Source organism: Onychostoma macrolepis, chromosome 17 (genome assembly GCF_012432095.1).
Source record: "Onychostoma macrolepis isolate SWU-2019 chromosome 17, ASM1243209v1, whole genome shotgun sequence".
Classification (NCBI taxonomy): Eukaryota; Metazoa; Chordata; class Actinopteri; order Cypriniformes; family Cyprinidae; genus Onychostoma; species Onychostoma macrolepis.
This window is the reverse complement of record NC_081171.1, coordinates 31,786,976-31,804,855: the sequence shown is the minus strand read 5'-3', so window position 1 is coordinate 31,804,855 and position 17,880 is coordinate 31,786,976. Positions and strand designations below refer to the sequence as shown.

The window sequence follows — 17,880 nt, the reverse complement described above, 5'->3', positions numbered from 1 at the left end:
AAACTCTATTTGAGAGAAAATGCAGAGGTATGGACAAATATGTATTGTGTGTTACAACTGTGAGACTCATTTGCCTTTTTATGACGAAATGTGACTTGATTTTCTCACAAATGCGTGCAGGCAGATTTTCTCACATGTGTGCAAACAGATTTTCTCACAAATGCAATCCAAAAACAACAGATGGCGCTGTTGGTCAATTTACGCTAGTCTCTCGAGACCCGAAACACCTGTTTACCTTTTCAGGGAATACAGCAGACCAACATGAGTGGGGAACAGGTGAGTTTCTGTCTTACTATATCTATAATTATCCATTTAGCCTAGGTGTTTTCACAAAGCGTCCCCACTACAATGTTAGTGAAATTCACAATAAGTGCTGTAAAGTTGTTAACATGATTGATTAGTTCAAAAATTGGTAGTGACATGGCTAAACATTTAACTAGGCAGTCTTTCTCTATAAAAACTGATCCATTCTCTGTACCTCTTATACTATGTTGAATCGCAGGATATAGAATATATAGGCTACATATGTTGATACAATTGTTCAACATTCCAAAAAATGCAGGGGTATAACAATAAATTGTCACAATATATTGTAATACTAAAATGCAGATGTATTTTGGATAGCGACAACTGTGTACCAAAAATGAATTTTATTTTTACGTTAGGTCAAGTAAGATTTATTGTCATTCTGCTATATATGTTGAGACATAGAGAATTGTTGTAGGCTACCTCTGCAGTAAAAGTTTAAACAAGTATAAAACTACACATAGACAACGTACTGAAAGGAGTAGGCTAAACTAATTACAAATAGGCTACTATAATCAAACTAGTTTAAGTTCAGATGAGCTTTATTGTGATTCAGCTATATAAATGTCTTGAAATATTATCTAAACATCGATATCCCTTTTGAAAAATTAACCATGGTTTTCCACAATACTTAACCTGCAAAAAAATAAAAATAATAAAAAAATAAAAAACCATGGTTACCACACTTTTAATATAGTAAAACCAACTTTAATTTTCGTAAGGGATATCATAGTTTTTATCATATTTATGTTTATATATAGCATACAGTAGTTTATATACACACCTTGTACAACATTTAAAACTAAAAGTGGCCTGTAAGGAGATATTTCATATTTCAACAAATATTTTACTCCGAATACTGGCAGATTTTAGTCTGACAATTGCCTGTTTGGAAAAGTCCAACTCAAAATATGTAGCTTTTTATATATAGCCGAGCAACATTTTAACTCATGAAGTTAAGAATAAAAGGCTACTATCAGGAATTATATCAGTGACTCTTCAAAATGCAAACGTTCGTCATTGAGTCACTCCGAGAAGAGTCCTCACTGTCCAGAGTGTGTCTTAACCCGTGTAGTGTTGATGCCATTTTTCAGGGGCATCTACATGTTTACCTGCTGATCTCAGATCATTAACATGTGAACAGAGCGCTCAGTGTGAGGCGGGATCACATTACAGGAGAAACTGTACCTCTCCTTACTTTCATACAGAATATATAGGCCTAATCAGAGAATATTTGTTTTCAATTTGAATTGGTTTATTTAAAGGTAGACATGTCAAGCTTTCTATACATATGCATCATGTATGTGAGGCACATATTCACTGAGATTCAGGCTGTTTTATTAATGTGCCAGTGAAGAAAATTCCCAGTGACTGCAGAGAACGCATCCTGTGTTTTCTTTATTTTACAAAAGCACATTGTTCTGTTGTTATTGAGACTATACACAAAAGTAGAACCTTTGCAGTTTAAAACTATGCAATACTCGTATCTGTATTTTTAGTTATTTTCGTGGTCATCATGAAAACGTGAAACAAAACCTGCGGTCTTCGACCCCAAAGATTATTTTCTAATCATTCCATTGTTAAAATCATTCTGCATTACCGGTAAACCACTGTTTATTAAAACGCTGAATTTAGTATTATATCAGCGTGAACTTGATCCTTGCGATTAGAAATTTGATTAATTGTGCAGCCCTAAGTGTGATGTTTGTGTTATGTCATCCGCTGTTCTCTAACGGGTCCTGCAGCGCTCAGCTGAACTCAGTGACACACACAAACAAACACAGGATCCACAGCACTGAAACCTGCTCAGTCTCGGACCGCTGACCCCATGACACAACCACTTGCCACTCAACTCATTTCTAAGATGCATTAACTGCCGTAACAGCATGAACAGACCCACTGAAGGCTTTGATGGAGAGTCTAGAGTACGATTTCCTAACGATTTATAATATAGATCTTTATTAAGAGAGCTCTCCATAAACACCTAAACATCAACATGTGCTGTAGGGCTGTCAGTCACTACCGATTATTTCGGTAATCGAGTAATAGGCCGATTATTCTGCCGATTAATCGAGTAATCAGGTAATTATAATGTTTGTTTTTTGTAGTAATAAAAATATACCCAAGCATAAAATAACATAAAATACATATGTGACCCTGGACCACGAAACCAGTAAATTTTTAGAAATTGAGATTTATGCATCATCTGAATAAGCCGAATAAATAATCTTTCCATTGATTTATGGGTTGTTAGGATAGGACAATATTTGGCTGTAATCTGGAATCTGAGGGTGCAAAAATCGCCTTTAAAGTTGTCCAAATAAAGTTCTTAGCAATGCATATTACTAATCAAAAATTAAGTATTGATATATTTACGGTAGGTCATTTACAAAATATCTTCATCGAACATGATCTTTACTTAATGTCCTAATGATTTTTGGCATAAAACAAAAATCAATAATTTTGACCCATAAAATGTATTTTTGGCTATTGCTACAAATATAACCCAGCGACTTAAGACTGGTTTTGTGGTCCAGGGTCACATATAATAGCAATGAGGCAATAATATTTAGTTCAAATAAAGTATAAAAAGCAAGTAATTATATGGTTTTATTGAACAAAACTGTTAAAATACATAATGTATTATAAACAAACAGCATTACGCATCATAAATGATTGCAGAGGGCGCCAACGGCCTGGCGATTGTTTTACACTTTACTGCACGATCTAATCCGTGTTTAATACTGACCAAACAATATTTCATTCAAATGTCCACTTAATCTTTAATATTTGGCCATTTCTTTACAACAGAAATGCTATAGCCACTGTAATTTCTTGAATATGTGGACATCAAAAGTAAAACGTATCAACTCAGAGCGAGGATTTGAGCTTTTATTTTGAAATAGCGATAAACAGTTAGCATATTGAGAAAGATATTGATGCATTGATATATAGGTGCCCTTGAGCAAGGCACCGAACCCCTAATTGCTCCCTGGGCACTGGAGCAATGGCTGCCCACTGCTCCGGGTGTGTGTTCACTGTGTGTGTGTGTGTGTGTGTGTGTGTGTGTGTGTGTGTGTGTGTGTGTGTGTGTGTGCGCATTTCTTCACTACTCACTGCTGTGTGTGTGCACTTGGATGGGTTAAATGCAGAGCACCAATTTGAAGTATGGTTCACCATACTTGACAATACGTCACGACTTAACTTAACTAACTTAACTTAACCTCCTGTGTTTGCATAGGTTTATAAGTTATTTACCTTACAAATCTGATGAAATTCCGCATGTTGTGTAGATGAACGTTATAATAAACCCAAACTCAAAACAACATGCAGAGTTGGAGTTTGAGACGCTCCATACATGTAAATGATTACAGTTCGTGCGGAGCAGCATTTACTGTGAACTTACCCTACACGCATGTAAATAAAGCGCATACATTTAACCTGCATCGCATATATTTATTTAATTTAATCGTAGCCTTTGTAAATTCACAATAGCATTGCGCTTTATGATTTTTAAATGGGTTTAATACAACACGCATCCGTGGAAAACGATCATGGATTCTCATCCGTGAAATGCGCCACTTCCGGTATTTTGCCGGTTAATCGACACGGGCAAAATGCAATCGAGGATTTTTTAAAATCGAGTACTTGAATGGAATCGAGGAATCGTGATAGCTCTAATGTGCTGGTATTTGGTAATGCGATATATCACGATAACGAACAAGCACGATATTGGTTATCATGGGCACTTCAAAATACCGTGAATAATAATTTATTAGAAATTATTCAGATTTTTTGAATGTATTGAGAATACTTTTCCCATAAACTGGTCACAATGCTGCATCACAGATGCATGAACGCTGATGTAAACAAGCACGGATGAAAAGCGCATGGTGGAACGAGTGAACAAGACGTGCTGAATGAAAGCACTTTCACTCTCTGACAGCAGATGGCGCTGAACAGCAGAAATGCAGCAGTCACCCTGGAAACCCCGGGAAACAAAGCAGCTGCGCTACTTTCTGATTCTGAACAGGATTTAAATGATTTAAAAAGACAGATTTTTGTATTGGCTATGGTGTTCATCACAGCGCCAAATACTTAAATATTTAGACTTAATAGGTTATTTTCAAACTTTTTACATTTTAATCTGGACTACAACATGCCCTAGATATTGTTTGAAAATGTTTTAATTCTTTATTATTAGGTCTCACATTAAATTTAGGCTCCATTATTTAACATTAGTTAATTAATTAGTTAACAAACTGACAATGAAAAATTATTCTAAAGCATTTAATAATCTTAATTCATTTCAACATTTAATAACACGTTATTAAAATAAAAAGTTGTAGCCTAACTGTATTTAATGAACCCGAGCTAACATGAACTAACAGTTGTATTTAACAAAGAATAATAACTTCTGTAGCTATTGCTCATTGTTAACTTTAGTGCAATAACCTGCATGTCAGTGCAATTAACTAATGAGATCTTACTGTAAAGTGTTACCTATTGTTCTTTATAATTCTTTTGCACTTAAATCAGTGTGAAACATTTGTTTACTTTAATTTTTTTTGTATATTGTTTTATTGCATTTAAATGTTCAGTTCTTTTTGTTAAAAGAAAAACGTTATTAAACCTGTTACACTATATTATGACAACACTTTTTTTGCAACTTATTTCAATATCGTGATAATACCGTACACTGTAATAACAGCTTCAGCAATTATTGCAACATGAAAATTTGATACAGTCACATGCCTAGCTGTGAGCAATGAGACAAACACAACCAATGTGCTTAAAAATATAAAAGGGCGGTTCTGCTATACCAATACAAAATAAATAAATAAATTAAACAATATTAAAATGAAAAATGCAACCATCTTTACAGTTTTTGCACCACTTGAGATGGAACGACTTGTGGATTATGTAATGTGCCCAAGTGGGCACATTTTCATTTTTGGCTGAACTATTCCTTTAAGAGTCCCTCTGATCAGAACTATTAATGTTTTACTCAGACTAGATTACATAACTAAATGCCAATGACTAATTTATTTTACAGTGTTATTCTGCAGTGTTTCACCATGAGTAACTCCTCTGCAGTCAAACCAGCAGTAACGTGACTCATCAACTGAGACATCACAAACTTCCTTAGGTCACACACACACACACACACACACACACACACACACACACACCCCTCAATCCTTCCTGTTTGCCAAGAGTTTGTCACCTCACACACACGGTTGTGTTCCTGCAGGACAAACACTCGAGCTCAAAGAGATTCAGGAAGAATCAGACACTTCTGTAGGAGCTGATCAGCTCGAGCTTCACTGACAATCTGTCTTAATGACAGGAGTTATATCAACTACATATCAAACCACAGACATAACTGTGTACAGGAATGAAAAAATATGTAATATCATCATATTATTGACGTGCAACACTATTTCTGCTCCTGAAAGGAAATGAGAAACACATGAGAAACGGCAGAGTCAGAGTCACATCACAGACCTTCACCTCCGCTGAGCTTAATGCTGAAACCCCTTTCATTTCTGATCTGGCTTTCAAACACTTGCTGACTTTGCAAATGGTCAGAGAGAAATAGTGCACTGCACACACTGATAATTCTGATAAATTATTGGATCATTCTGAACACTTCAACTAAAAAGTCTTCAGAAATCTGCCTTAAAACATCAGAGATGTCTGATATCCTCTGAAGGATGGAATCAGAGTCTGAAGCTCGAACCTCAGAGTCTGTGTCCATCACACACTGTGAAGCGAAAGTGAAGTGAATCTGTCATAGTGTGACCTCCACTATTCTCGTCTAGAGCAATTATGAAATTGTTATTGTTCTCTTGATGAGAATGAGATGATGAAAGTTTTGGGCGAATCATGATTTCATGACAGAATCATGACAGAAGCAGCAGTGAAATGCTGTAGGCATTAATCATATCATGAGCAATCACACTTGCTTTGAACTTTTGACACATTGGAGGTCAAAACTGTAAGTTTCAGACTTCAGAGACTCGTCCTCACTGCAAGATCATCACCGGTGAGCAGCGACGACAGTCACCGATTAGGGTAGTCTGCTCCGGTCTTAAAGAAGATAAAGCACTGATAGTGAGCGTTTCTGACACGAGGTCAGACTGAGGTCAGATCATCACGTACTGCAAATATATGAGTGTTTTTAAGAACACTAACATTAAAAGTGAACTACAGGAGACATGAACAGTCGTGAGATCAGGAGGGTTATGAACGAGCTTGCCGTTACCATGAGCATCTCCTAGCTCTGCTTGCATGATGCGTCAAATTCATTTTTTAGATATATATCTTGTATCGGTTTTTATTTACTCATGAAGTGATATTAAGACAAGTCACAAGTATTTCTGCACTTTATACGGTTTCAAAGCAGCTTCAAAGTGATAAAGATAACAGAAACAAATACAACAAATTATCCGGCTCAAGTCAGTTCAGTGTAGATTCAGTGCAGTTCAATAACTGTTTAAAGTTCTTCAGTTATGAGACAAATTCAATTTCAGCTGTAAGGCAGCTCTACAGAAGACAAGAGAGTCATTATTCAGATCAATTCAGTTCAAGTGTTGTTTTCATCTAATATTAGAGAATGACTAGAGTGTTTCAGTTCCTGAATAAATGCACATGTGAACTCGTCTCACGTCATTCAGTGCAGTACAGATCTGCTTCCTCACATGAGGAAACTGTGATCAGAACTTACCAGAAGTGTGTCAAAAGAACAAGATTTGTGAAATCATATACAATTTGTGCATCTGTCCAGGATGGGCCGTCCCACTAAATTCAGCCCAAGAGCAGAGCGCAAGAAGAAGAACCTCATCACGAGATCTCAGAAACCTGCTCTAAACAGAGCTCAGCGAAGAACTGAGGCGAAAGACAGTCGTGAGGAACGGGACCGCTGGACCAGAGCTCTGAACAGAGACCCGAGAAGAGACGAGTCAAAGACCCGAGAAGAGACGAGTCAAAGACCCGAAAACAGACGAGTCAAAGACCCGAGAAGAGACGAGTCAAAGACCCGATAACAGACGAGTCAAAGACCCGAGAAGAGACGAGTCAAAGACCCGAAAACAGACGAGTCAAAGACCCGAGAAGAGACGAGTCAAAGACCCGATCAGATGAGTCATTAGGAGTGTTCGACTTCATGCAGCACTGCGTAGACCGATCGGCGGCTGACTTGAAAGCAGTGCATGCCGGTTAGAAATTTAGTCCGACCTGAACCGGCACTGACACCTCGTCACTGTCACATGTGGCATCAAAGTACCGCGAGAGCATTTCGAGAGCAGCCGGCTGACTCAGCAGTTTCTCTAGAGCGACTGCAGAAGCGCTGATGATGACACAGCTGTTTCACGACTGGCCAGATTCACCGCATGACAATGATCACGTGTGTTTCGGGTTTATTCTAACCTTTTCAATTCCAATAATGCTCACAAATCTGTGTTTTTAGAACAGTAAAAGCTTTTTTACTGTAGTCGCAATGTTATGTTATATTGAGTCACGTTTATCATAAACGCTGATGAAAGCATATATACCCCCACTATATTAGTATTTCAATAGTATATGTATTAAGCAGTATATAAAAAGTGTTTCTGTTGCTCATGAAAACGTTTCCGAAAAGTCTGTGTATTTGACAAATATTGCATGTTATTCACTTCATCTGTGATAGAGTATGCAAACACCGCGTGAGCGTCACCAACGGGAGCAGAAAGTGTCAGGCTTGACGTGTCCATTTCAACTCCACCCCGACTGCAAGCGGCTGCTCTCGCTGACCGCCGTCTGTAGCCATGCTTCAAGTCGAACGCACCTATTGATCCGAAAACAGACGAGTCAAAGATCCGAACAGATGAGTAAAATATGCAGTCTGACAAACAGAAGCTCACGTGAAGCCACTTCATGGTTTGCTGGAATTTGCCAAAAAAATACAACATCAAACTCACTTAGCCTATACATAAATCATAGAACTTTTACTAACAAAGTGAATAAAAAGCAAGAGTTTTGCAAGTGTGTTTGTTGACGAAGGTTTTATAAACCAGGCCCAGTTCAACGCTGAAAGTGTCACTCTTTAGCTCCGCCTACGGCACGCCTCCAGGAGCACGGCATACACCTTGATGTCAAATAAAATAAATGACACAAAGTTTAAATAAAGTAAAAATCAGCAAACATTGTGGAACATTAAGAAAACTTCCAAAAATCACCTTAGACAAGCCGCAAAAGTCAACACGCTTTTCAAAATCCCAAATGTTGCCAAAAAGGTGCTTTTGCAGTTTGTTTCTAAACTAAATCATCTGCTATCGTCTTGTCCGTCTCACCTCACTCTTCTTGTCAGTCAGCTCGACTCACTCCTCACGTGATAAATTAAATCTAATCTGTGATGCGACTGTCGTTCGGCACGCTGCATTGAGCAGCCGCGTTCAGTTTTTAATTGTAGTGTCTACTAATTGAAATAAATTATTTTTTATTAGAGGTCGACTGATTGATTGGACGTTTTTTGCCATTTTTTAATTAATCGGCATCGGCTGATTGTGCTGCAAATTACGCCGATTTATAGGCAGGCGCATCTGCGGGCAGCTAAGCATTGTTGTGTAACGCAGTACCGCAGAATATCTGCGTGAGACGGAGCAGCTCCAGGGTTTCTGCAGGATTTTTAAGCTCAAATTTAAGACTTTTTAAGACCTTTTTAAGACCTGCACAAATAAAATTAATACCATATGAGCAGGGTAGGGCAATGTCTATGGTAAACTATTAAAAAGCATGATTTACAGTTCAGATATAAGTGTTCAGGAAAACAAAACGTTTTATAAAATGATACACTTCACATTTCAGCCTTTAAACCATTTTTTAAGAAAATGGATCAAAAATATTAAATTACATAAATTTAAACAAGTATTAGCAATAAATTATTATATTAATTAAATAACATACAAACACATTTTACTGTTTAGATTTTTATAATGAATTATCTTCTTATTGACCCACCAGTTCACATTTACAGCTCTGCGTGTTTGCAGGGTAAAAACATGAGTCGATTTGCACATTGGTCTGAACAAAAAACCTAATGTTCCTGCAATACCGGAGGCTGCAGTTCTAGGACCCTATTTTTTGGGACAGCGCTATCTACTCCAACAGAGGAGACCTGATTCAAACATTAAACAAACAGATGCAAAGACTAGATCCATGGAAACTATTCATTTTTTATCTTTCCATCTTATTTTTAATGTAAGAGCTAGCGTGAACCGTTTGAGGGGGAGTCAGCAATCTCCATTTAGCCTTTTTAGCTGTGCAAAACAGTTCATTGTGATGCTGGATGTTGTAAATTAGTATTTGTATTCAAATTATTTTACATTTATTGAAGTACTAATAATCACACCAATTTGTACCGCAAGTGTTTTACCATTTACTGCACTTTAAGTTTGTCATACATCAGACATGAAGCACTGCGGCTAATGAACTGAAGTCTCTTACAGACACAAGTCTTTCTTTCCAAGAAAACTGAATTTAAAACCAGAATATATAGAATATATTGAAATAAATTAGGTTAAATATTTCAAGAGGGTTACCAACGGGTATGTTTAGGGTTAGGAGTTGGTTAGGACAATAATTAAGTGCATACAAGTAACAAATACATAATTCCTTAAAAAATAATAATATACAGAATTGAATAGCAAGTGCTATAAAATAGTATGAGCCACTAATATTTGGTCATTTAGCAGATGCTTTTATCCAAAGCGACTTATAAATGAGGACAATGGAAGCAATCAAAATCAACAAAAGAGCCATAATGGTATGCAAGTGCTAAAACAAGTCTCAGTTAGCTTAATGCAGGACACGTAGTAAGGTTTTTTTTTTTTTTTTAAAGAATAGAATTAGAATAGAGAGTGCTAGAGTTAGAGGGTCAAATAAAGATGGAGGAGATGTGTTTTTAGCCGATTCTTGAAGCTGCTGGGATTGAGTTGGGCAGGTCATTCCACCAGGAAGGAACAGTTAATGTAAAAGTCAGTGAAAGTGATTTTGTGCCTCTTTGGGATGAACAATAAAGCGATGTTCACTTGCAGAACGTAAGCTTCTAGAGGCACGTGAGTCTGAAGTAATTAATTTAGGTAAAGGGGTGCAGAGCCAGTGGTAGTAGCTATTGGTAGCCAGTGCAAATTGATAAACAGAGGTGTGATGTTCTTCATTCTTTCTTACATTATTTTTGGCTCATTAAAAATTTATCTTGCTGCATGTTCTGGATTAATTGTAAAGGTTTGATAGAACTGGCTGGAAGACCTGACATAATACATACATACAAAAAATAAATAAATAAAATAATTTAAAAAAAAAATATATATATAGGGTCCTAGAAATCCGGTTCTGAAACTACAGCCTCGGTATTGCATGAATACACTACTCACAACAACAGCCTTATTGAACATGCGCATTCATTCTCTGCCAGCAGGAGGCGCTTTCGAGCAGTTTCATGGTAACAGCAGAACACAAAGCAGCACCGGACTTTGAAACGTGCTGCGCTCATATTTATTTATAGCTTTTTGAAGTTTAATTGTCACATTAAACTGCATCGTGATTCTGGTCTGTACCCAAATTTAAGACCTCTTGAAATCATAATTAAGACTTTCTTGTACATTTTAAGACTTTTTAAGGACCCGCGGAAACCCTGAGCTCACACTCTGAAGCTGCGCCTTGTTCACACACAGCTTCAGCTAACGATGGCAGGGCAAACAGACCGTTTCGAAAGCATAATTACATTGTACCCTACTAGAATTCAAGCCAGAAAGTTATCATATTCATAAGCGCAACAAGTCTTTTGCATGTGAAATTAGAAACACGTGCAATTCAGACAAAACTTCTGAGCTGATTATAACGTGCACGTTAACTTTCTTCATTAAATGTGTGTGTGGATCCGACAATAGCTTCCACGATGTTATCGCTCGTGGCCAGTGCACTCTTCAGCAGTTATGAGCAGCAGGCTGTGTAATGTGTGTGAACTCTTAATTTTGTTATCTCTTAGATTATGACCATTTGACTTATAGCAGTGTCCAGTGTTTCCCATACATTGAGTTATTCGTGGCGGCTAGGGATGGCTCGATACCATAATTTTGGCTTCGGTACGGTACCAGAATGTAATACCTCGGTATCGATACTAAATTGATGCCATAGGTGACAAATATCCAGCCTCAAAAGATAAGTGAATAACTGAAATAATAAAATGAAAATATATTCAAATCTTCTTATCTTTTGAGTTCAAACACATAGTGCAAACAAAATGTCTCAAAATGTAACAAACCTACCGGGAATATAGGTTACATTTTGACTGAGTTTCAAGGAAAAAAAAAATACAACTGAAGTAACGCAATTAATGCAACAAATGTTACTTTATTGTAAAGTGTTATTCTAACAGTCAAAGTAATATTCATATTGGCCAAAAAAACAAAAACAAACTTCTTTCACGTTGTCCTTATGAAGTGTTGTTTGTAGAATTTTGAGGAAAGTAATAAATTTAATCCATTTTGGAATAAGGCTGTACCATAACAAAATGTGGAAAAAGTGAAGCTCTGTGAATACTTTCCGGATGCACTGTATATTTAATACACCAATTTTAATATTAAAATTATGAAAAAGTGTTTTGAATGAATGATTTAATGACACAAATACTTCACTTGTTTCATTACTGGATGAATCAGCATTTCTGAACGAATCTCTTGAATGAATGATTCAATGACATTTTTTAACAGTCACTTGTCGCCACCTACTGGCGAAAAAATGCAATCGACAAACGTTATTTGAAGCGCCAGTTACTTTCAAAAGATGACTTGCTCTATTTTAATTACTACCATAAACATCAACGTTTATATACTAACTATACACTTTCATTCCAGTATTTCTGTGATAATATGAATGACTGTAAGACAGAAATAATACTGTGTACTAGTGCTGGGCGGAATGACCAAAAATTTAAATCACGGTATTTTTCAAAATTATACCGGTTTCACGGTATATGACGGTATTTTTTTTTTTCATGCATGATCGGGTGTTAACCACATTTTCTACTGATTGAGAGAGAAAACTGCAGTAGATTGACTTAGAATGCCCTATTTTACTGTCATGATGAGCGAATATTGTAGAAAAATTCCACACTAAATAGTGACTAAACACGACCCATTAATACACGTTAACCAGGAGTCATTCTCATTTGCATCTAACGTTATACTAAAGAGTGGCTATGCGGTGGTTTTGGCTATATTACTTTTTTGTCTCATGCAGCGCACTGCCTGCGTCTGAGTAAACTAAAAAAAAAGTGCATAATATTAACAGACGAACTATGCTCATATTTATAATTCCAAACAGTCGCGGTACGGCCAAATGAATGTGGCGCTTCTCTGCCGCTCGCTGCACAGAACAGACGCAGAGAGACGCGACTCTGCGCCGGGAGTCAGATCTCGCGCTCGGGGCAGCACTGGCGACATCTTCCAACTGAACCATAGCTAAGGTTTATCCAAAACATTCGCTAGGTTTGTCAGTTTGTATATTCTATGGAAAAAAAGCCGCTAAAAGGGTCTGAAAGTTGCTAAATATAGTGCTAAAGTCACTCTCGTGTGTGAGACGCGGGAGCTGGTGGCGGCGCGCGGTGGATATTGTGGATGAGTTCTTCTGTGTCATCACGTTCTACAGCTTCAGAACACGCTTAGTAACACATACAGCTGTGTTCTTGCTACAATGCAATAGTGGAAAGAGACCCCTCTCAAACAGTGTGTCGCGTTCCGAACGTTATTTAAATAACACCGGTATTGCGGTATTTCATATCATAAGAAAAATAAACACCGGTATTCGGTATGAACCGGTATACCGCCCAGCACTACTGTGTACGATGTGATTTTTGTCAAAGGTTTAATAGACACGGGGGCGAATCATTGTCATTTAGAAATTAGTGATGGGAAGTTCGGATCATTTTACAGACTCTGACCTTTGAGTCTTGTTCAGCAAAATGAACGAATCTTTATTCAAATAATTTCGTTCATTTTAGTAAAATAATTAAAATGTTACATGTTATTTCACAAACACATCTACTACTTACGCAAACATTACAATACAAAACTATAATGGTATAAGAAACAGAAAAGATGAATTCATTGTTTGCCTGGGTCTTCAGTCTACGATTAGCTCACCTCACAAGTTTTCGGGTTCGAGTCGTTCATTCATCATGTGACAGCCTCGTAAACTTAACCAATGCAGTCTGAGCCGGAAAGAGAACGGATTAGTTCATCTCTCGAGTCTTTCGTTCTTTTGTCACGTGACGTGACAGCATTGGATAGAGAAATAGTTAATTTACAACCGGGTACATAGTTATTATCATCATTATCATAATTATAATTATTACTCTTACAGTTGCATGATGCATTTCTGGTCTCAAATTGTAGTTTTTTTTTAAATTTCTTACAGTTTATAAATGTGTGAATTTCTGTCATGATGGTTCTTCACAACACTGAATGTGGTAACAAAGAGTTGGTTATTATTATCAATTCTCTTTCCGCTCAGACTGCGTGATGAACGAACGACTCGAACCCGGTGAACTAATTCCAGTACAGAACCTAGAGGATTTTGCGCATGCGCGACTGAACGAATCACTCTCCGAGATGACTCGTTCTTCCCGAGTCACATTAAAGATTCATTCAAAATGAACGAATCATTCAAGAATGACCCATCACTATTGGAAATCAGATCACGTGGGTGTTTGACTCGAGATCACAATCTTTTAACGATTAATCGTGCAGCTCTACATTAAAAATGAGGGGGAAAAATGCACTTATAAGGTAAAAGATGTTAGATGGTAAATATCACCCCTTGATGGAGAAGTTAATTTGTTCATTTAAACTAATGACTACACAGAATATGAAAAGCTTCAGACGTCTTCTGACATGACAGGCCTAAACCAGCCCAGATACCAGCACAAAAACACACTCAGCAAAACATCGTCCGGTTATAAATTGTTAATCATTACTAAATTAAGTTTGCTGAATGTGCATCAAACAGTTTAATGCAAAACGCATCCAGTGCTCATTAGTGATGCACTGACATATCTGTCAATCATCTATCAACTAATTAAAGTCATTTTGGCCAGTTGTCTCAAAGCAACCGATCAGGAGTGATTATTTCCTGATAATTCAAAGGAGAAAATTGTGTAGCATAATAAAAGCATATTCATATCTCAAGTAGCCTATTGCAATTCAGGTGACCATTCATAAATAATCTGAATATTTTAAGAATGAAAATGTATTTACAATAAAAAAAATGACTGTTTCATAAGCATATGTAATTAAATTAAGCGAAAAATCAAAAAGTCAAGTGTATTTAACATTTTGAGTTCTCCACGCGTGGCATTACTCATAGATTGACTTAATGACAATCAATTTCTGGAAAATGTCATCCCTTGTGTGTGTGTGTGTGTGTGTGTGTGTGTGTGTGTGTGTGAATGGACACGCAGGTTCTTTATGAATGGAGGCGGGTCACGTGACCAGCGCAGCCCCGTCTCTCCCGCGCTGTCAGCAGCGGCGCTTCAGAAGCGAACATCTGCACAAACACCGCTCATAAACCTCAAAACAGCGAACAATCCGCAGAAAACCGTCGCGGAACAGCTAAAGCCGCTGTCAGCTCTCGCGTTTCGGACAATTTTATGAATGAGGCTTGTGATGATTGAGAAAACATGGCGCCCTGCGCTCTGAGGCTGCGTGTCAAACCCGCACACATCCTGCCTAGACAGACGGCTCACTAGCGTTTGAGACACGGCCCGACACTGCGCTAATGATCTCAGTAAATAACACTACATTCAGCGTTAAACACCGCACATATCCACATGAACTCACATCGAGAGCTGACGAGCAGCAGCAGCACTCAAATCTCTGCTGCATTCACTAACTTACACATCTATTACATAACTTACACATCATGTTCATTATTAAGAGTCAAAATAATATTTCCATTACACTAATGGACAGCGCACCAACGGTCATTAGCTACAATCAAACCATGCGATATATTAAAGGTAATAAATGTGATTGTTAGTTTTCAAGTGGTCGATCAAAGAGATTATAACGTTATAGAGTGAGTTTATACACACACACAAGACATCTGAGGGAATATAAGACACATTCAGGCAAATACCAGACATATTCTGTGTTGTGTAGGCATTTGCGCGTGTGTGTGCGCACTTACTCGCTGTTTGGATTTGATTCTTCGCTCATTTTTCCTCACGGGGATCCAAATCCTGGAAATATGATCGAGCTCGCACTCACGGCGGGGAAATAAAGCGCAAATATCTCCATTTTCTCGGTGAGAGCAGCACGAAAGGCCGTTATCGTTCCTGAGAAGCAGCGGTCTGCACGAGAAGCCCAAACACTGGATTCAGATTCAGAACGGGAAGGGTGTGTGGAAGCAGTGAAAGCAACACTTCCATCCATCCGAGCGATAAATCACATCCAGCGGGGAAACCATCGGCGCCTTCCTCATCCTGATCCGACAAAAATCCCCAAATCCCAGCGAGAGCGAGTTTGGAAAACCCACACGACGGAATTCAGCGATGAAACGGAGACCCGGCTGCTGTACGCTTCCTCAAAGCGGAGGCGAACCAAAGTCTTGGATCGGGACGGAATGCGTGACAAGAACGCGGCGAACGATGGGAATTCTTCCTGAGAAGTTTGGTGGATCTGCTTTATGCGAACTCCATTTTCAGCGCAGGCGAATCACGTCGGAAAACTGGGCGGAAGAGCGGATGGCCTGAGCGCGTGAGCGCAGATCCCTCCGCCTCTCGTTCCGTCCAGCCGGCCTTCATCCTCATCCGCGGAGTCCGGTGACTGATGGACGTGACGCGTTCACCTGACCGTCGTTCTCGAGGAGAGTTTGGGAAAATGCCCACTCATGTATGTGACCCTGGACCACATAATGGAATACATAATCTTTCCATTGATGTATGGTTTGTTGGACAATATTTGTCTGAGATACAACTATTTGAAAATCTGGAATCTGAGGGAGCAAAAAATCTAAATATTGAGAAAATCGCCTTTAAAGTTGTTCAAATGAAGTTCTTAGCAATGCATATTACTAATCAAAAATGAAGTTGTGATATATTTACGGTAGGAAATTTACAAAATATCTTCATGGGACATGATCTTAATATCCTAATGATTTTTGGCATAAAAGAAAAATCAATAATTTTGACCCATACAATGTATTGTTGGCTATTGCTGCAAATATACCTGTGCTGCTTATGACTGCTTTTGTGCGTCACGTATGATAAAAGCCACTTGCCTTTTAAATAAAGACCCCAAACGTCCTTAAAGATTCACGGGTTTGATTTCAGATGATTCTTCAGATGCATGCTGCCAACTAGTTAACAGAATTACGCAATTTAATTACAAAATAAATCTAGCTGTAATCTGTTACAGTTACTGAGAAAAAATGTGTAATTAAATTACAGCTACTTTTGAAAATGTTAACAATTACAAAGAGGGTTACATCTGAATATTTTCACACACACACACAGATTTAATTGATTTCTTTCATAAATTGCACTGTCTGCTCTCAAATATGAGACAGCAACATGTTTATTCCATAACTGTTTTATTTCCTGTTTGTGTATATGCTTTATTTTTAAGATTAACTGTTTTTTCCCAAAGCATTGTTAGATGCCAGTGTTTCTTGTCATAACTGTGCAAACATTTGATTTCAAAAACAGTATAAACTCTATTATAATTTTAAATCAGCATTTAATGTCAGAACAATCTCAAAGTTAAAAGAGGTGCTAAAGTCTGATTTTGTGGTGGCTGTGCTTTAAAATGAAATGATTATAATCTTAATTCAGCTGATGAAGGATTGTGAAAGTCTGACAGTAATCAGTGTTGAGTTCTGTAAGGTTAACCCGGCCCGCTTTACATGTTTTTTACAAATGATTAACAGTTTGGTTAGAAATTTAGAAAAGTAACCAAAAAGTAATCAAATGTAACCAGTTACATTACTTTAATAAAGCAATTGAAACAGTTACAATACGTATTAGATTTGTAATCTGTAACCTATTACATTTCCAGAGTAACCTTCCCAACCCTGCAGACCCGCAATGAAAGCATTCATAAACAATGATCTCAGATGATATGATGTAAAGCAATGACCTACGTGGTGTTAACGGTTTGTTTGTCTGAATTTCACTTATTATCATTATGAGTCCAAGCCAAATAGGAATCAAATAAGGATCTGAGTTGTAAAACTGAAATGGTTAGTCATACAGTGGTTGGTTATGTAAGAGTTTCTCCAAATAGAAAGAGCTTAATTTTTCTTGGTTGTCATAGCGACAGCATGTTGTTTAAGAAGCTTTGTGTCTTTGTGTTTCTCTATAGTTCAGATGGCAGCGCTAAAGCCAGTGCACACATCTCATGAGACTAGTCATCTTCACAGCAGGTTTCCATGATGACTTTTTGGCTGAACGGTCCCTTTAAATCATGTGTAGGCTATATGGATATAGTGTATTAACAGTATTTTCAGACTGAATGGGAATTTTAGTACTGAGAC

The 17,880-nt window shown here is 37.6% G+C and overlaps 1 protein-coding gene across 1 annotated transcript in view; it reads right to left on the bottom strand.

The window, feature by feature from the left end:
• The window catches only part of spred1 (sprouty related EVH1 domain containing 1), a 51,273-nt gene extending 34,015 nt beyond the window's left edge, over positions 1-17,258 (bottom strand). The window contains exon 1 of the mRNA XM_058749232.1: positions 15,535-17,258. Coding sequence (XP_058605215.1) covers positions 15,535-15,563 — 29 coding nt within the window. The 5' untranslated portion in view covers positions 15,564-17,258. The remainder of the gene's footprint in view (positions 1-15,534) is intronic.
• Positions 17,259-17,880: the final 622 nt, after the last annotated feature.